The sequence below is a fragment of the Salmo salar genome, chromosome ssa03, assembly GCF_905237065.1.
Source record: "Salmo salar chromosome ssa03, Ssal_v3.1, whole genome shotgun sequence".
NCBI classification, from domain to species: Eukaryota; Metazoa; Chordata; class Actinopteri; order Salmoniformes; family Salmonidae; genus Salmo; species Salmo salar.
Window position 1 is genome coordinate 101,788,891 of NC_059444.1, and position 4,269 is coordinate 101,793,159.

Here is a 4,269-nt window from a genome sequence, read left to right on the forward strand (position 1 = left end):
TGTCTATGTAGAAGAAGACTGGAGGAGGAAGTGGAGAGGACTCAGGGACAGGTATCAGAGAGAGAGAAGGACAGAGAAAGAGAAGAAGAGGTCTGGGTCAGCAGCTTCAGGCCAGCAGCCTTGGTGCTTCTGCCACATTCTTTCTTTTCTGGATCCATTTATTGTGCCTAGGGCAACGAGTGGCAATTTTACAGCCAGACCCTCTACTACATCATCCACAAGTGTTGTCCCCACCGGTGCATCAAGACCCTCAATGTCACCTACAACTGCGACCATCGCCTCCACCGCTGCAGCGAGACCCTCTACAATGTCTACATCATCCACAAGTATGACCACCATCGGTGCTGCGAGACCCTCTACAATGTCTACATCATCCACAAGTATCACCACCATCGGTGCAGCGAGACCCCTCTACAATGTCTACATCATCCACAAGTATCACCACCATCGGTGCTGCGAGATCCTCTACATCATCCACAAGTATCACCACCATCGGTGCTGCGAGACCCTCTACAATGTCTACATCATCCACAAGTATCACCACCATCGGTGCTGCGAGATCCTCTACATCATCCACGAGTATCACCACCATCGGTGCAGCGAGACCCTCTACAATGTCTACATCATCCACAAGTATCACCACCATCGGTGCAGCGAGACCCTCTACAATGTCTACATCATCCACAAGTATCACCACCATCGGTGCAGCGAGACCCTCTACAATGTCTACATCATCCACAAGTATCACCACCATCGGTGCAGCCATGGAAGACGATGAAATGGAGGAAGCACCTCTGGATCTAGGACCACCTGAGATTATTATGAACCTCACGGAAGTGACCACTGAGGACCTCGTTGAACAGGATGTGGCCGTGGAGACAAACAGAGAGAGAAACGAAGAGGAACAACGTCACACCAGGCGTCATCGAAGGTTCCAGATCCACTCAACTCATTTCAGCAGAGGCTCCTCCAAGCCGTCGAGAGGGATGCAGCCCAACCTGATGCTCACAGGAAGGAGGATGAAGAGACCCTCTTTGCCATGAGCCTGGTGCCACAACCCTGAAGAGGCTGCCTCAGCAAAGAAAAGCAGCAGTCAAAGTTAAAATGGATCAGCTGCTTTTCCAAGCCGAGTTCAATGGTACGTTTTTTTCTTCTCCACATCACAGGTAGTGTCATAAGTGTTGCCACAGTGAAGTAGGTCATTCTTTACAGTATACTCATGTAGGCTAATTGGTATTACAGATCAAAGTATTAATATGAGGCAAATGTACAGCTGTTGTTTCTAGGTTAGAAAATATCCCTAAACAACAGTTTACTGTCTAAATATTTTCCTGTCATATTCATCTTTATCTCTGAAATACAAATTCCATGAGTAAACAGCAAGTATTACCAACTTTACTGCACTGTTCCAATATTTATGCCTCTAACTACACTATACAAGCAGTATTTAGTTAACATAAATCTCACCTTTTATGGTTTTCTATTATGTTAAGCTTGTATGTGTTGTTTTTCTCTTCCCTTCCAGAGATGGAGTCCATTTAGCCGAGCAGCTCACAGGAAGGACAGGAAGAGGAGAGGAGTTGTCTGGTTGTTGTTCCCTTCCAGAGATGGAGTCCATTTAGCCGAGCAGCTCACAGGAAGGACAGGAAGAGGAGAGGAGTTGTCTGGTTGTTGTTCCCTTCCAGAGATGGAGTCCATTTAGCCGAGCAGCTCACAGGAAGGACAGGAAGAGGAGAGGAGTTGTCTGGTTGTTGTTCCCTTCCAGAGATGGAGTCCATTTAGCCGAGCAGCTCACAGGAAGGACAGGAAGAGGAGAGGAGTTGTCTGGTTGTTGTTCTTCCCTTCCAGAGATGGAGTCCATTTAGCCGAGCAGCTCACAGGAAGGACAGGAAGAGGAGAGGAGTTGTCTGGTTGTTGTTCCCTTCCAGAGATGGAGTCCATTTAGCCGAGCAGCTCACAGGAAGGACAGGAAGAGGAGAGGAGTTGTCTGGTTGTTGTTCCCTTCCAGAGATGGAGTCCATTTAGCCGAGCAGCTCACAGGAAGGACAGGAAGAGGAGAGGAGTTGTCTGGTTGTTGTTCCCTTCCAGAGATGGAGTCCATTTAGCCGAGCAGCTCACAGGAAGGACAGGAAGAGGAGAGGAGTTGTCTGGTTGTTGTTCCCTTCCAGAGATGGAGTCCATTTAGCCGAGCAGCTCACAGGAAGGACAGGAAGAGGAGAGGAGTTGTCTGGTTGTTGTTCCCTTCCAGAGATGGAGTCCATTTAGCCGAGCAGCTCACAGGAAGGACAGGAAGAGGAGAGGAGTTGTCTGGTTGTTCTTCCCTTCCAGAGATGGAGTCCATTTAGCCGAGCAGCTCACAGGAAGGACAGGAAGAGGAGAGGAGTTGTCTGGTTGTTGTTCCCTTCCAGAGATGGAGTCCATTTAGCCGAGCAGCTCACAGGAAGGACAGGAAGAGGAGAGGAGTTGTCTGGTTGTTGTTCTTCACCTCCCTCATTGTACCTTTCTTTTCACACACGTCTGTTCCGTTTAAATTCAGTCAATTCATAGTCATTAGTTTATAAAGTCTCGGGATAGCATTCATTATTAGTGTTACATAGATTTATGAATTGACAGAATTGAAACTCATACACTGAAGAATTCACAGATGCTCTTTTGAAATGTTTACACGCACACACACCTCTTTCAATAGTTGTATTTTTTTAAACATTTTTTACACTTACCGGTCATGTTCGTTCCTGTACTTGAATACTTATTAAATGATGTTTTCATAGTCAGTTGTTTATTAATATCTCATTTAGACTTAATCTGCTCATTTCGTCCCTACACCTTCGCAGATCTAAGACAAGATGAAAGTAAAAACACATTCTCTTCCTAATTCATTCTTTTCCCACCTGTATTTTGTCAGGCCAGTGAACATGGTGTTAAACTGTACTATTTGTATGGACCCTAGGTTACCCTTTCCCTTAGTTATCATACTAACTGTATGTCCTATAACCTTAATTAGTGCTCCTGCTCACCTGATGTACCATGCCAGGTGTGTATAATACTGACGTTAATGAGAGAGGGAAGGGGTTAAGGTGTGGTCCTGCTCACCTGATGTACCATGCCAGGTGTGTATAATACTGACGTTAATGAGAGAGGGAAGGGGTTAAGGTGTGGTCCTGCTCACCTGATGTACCATGCCAGGTGTGTATAATACTGACGTTAATGAGAGAGGGAAGGGGTTAAGGTGTGGTCCTGCTCACCTGATGTACCATGCCAGGTGTGTATAATACTGACGTTAATGAGAGAGGGAAGGGGTTAAGGTGTGGTCCTGCTCACCTGATGTACCATGCCAGGTGTGTATAATACTGACGTTAATGAGAGAGGGAAGGGGTTAAGGTGTGGTCCTGCTCACCTGATGTACCATGCCAGGTGTGTATAATACTGACGTTAATGAGAGAGGGAAGGGGTTAAGGTGTGGTCCTGCTCACCTGATGTACCATGCCAGGTGTGTATAATACTGACGTTAATGAGAGAGGGAAGGGGTTAAGGTGTGGTCCTGCTCACCTGATGTACCATGCCAGGTGTGTATAATACTGACGTTAATGAGAGAGGGAAGGGGTTAAGGTGTGGTCCTGCTCACCTGATGTACCATGCCAGGTGTGTATAATACTGACGTTAATGAGAGAGGGAAGGGTTAAGGTGTGGTCCTGCTCACCTGATGTACCATGCCAGGTGTGTATAATACTGACGTTAATGAGAGAGGGAAGGGGTTAAGGTGTGGTCCTGCTCACCTGATGTACCATGCCAGGTGTGTATAATACTGACGTTAATGAGAGAGGGAAGGGGTTAAGGTGTGGTCCTGCTCACCTGATGTACCATGCCAGGTGTGTATAATACTGACGTTAATGAGAGAGGGAAGGGTTAAGGTGTGGTCCTGCTCACCTGATGTACCATGCCAGGTGTGTATAATACTGACGTTAATGAGAGAGGGAAGGGTTAAGGTGTGGTCCTGCTCACCTGATGTACCATGCCAGGTGTGTATAATACTGACGTTAATGAGAGAGGGAAGGGGTTAAGGTGTGGTCCTGCTCACCTGATGTACCATGCCAGGTGTGTATAATACTGACGTTAATGAGAGAGGGAAGGGGTTAAGGTGTGGTCCTGCTCACCTGATGTACCATGCCAGGTGTGTATAATACTGACGTTAATGAGAGAGGGAAGGGGTTAAGGTGTGGTCCTGCTCACCTGATGTACCATGCCAGGTGTGTATAATACTGACGTTAA

The 4,269-nt window shown here is 46.8% G+C and overlaps 1 protein-coding gene across 1 annotated transcript; it reads left to right on the forward strand.

Annotated features, from left to right (window-relative positions):
• The first annotated feature begins 506 nt into the window (after positions 1–506).
• Positions 507–1,624, forward strand: LOC123741775 (cell wall integrity and stress response component 3-like). Its single transcript, XM_045715984.1, has 2 exons — positions 507–1,138; positions 1,526–1,624. Exon 1 carries the CDS (start codon positions 516–518, stop codon positions 1,041–1,043), a length of 528 nt encoding a protein of 175 aa, XP_045571940.1. The 5' UTR covers positions 507–515; the 3' UTR covers positions 1,044–1,138; positions 1,526–1,624.
• Positions 1,625–4,269: the final 2,645 nt, after the last annotated feature.

What these genes read in the sequence shown, in the direction of transcription:
- LOC123741775 (XM_045715984.1), top strand. Translation starts at nt 516, where the DNA reads ATGTCTACATCATCCACAAGTATCACCACCATCGGTGCTGCGAGATCC.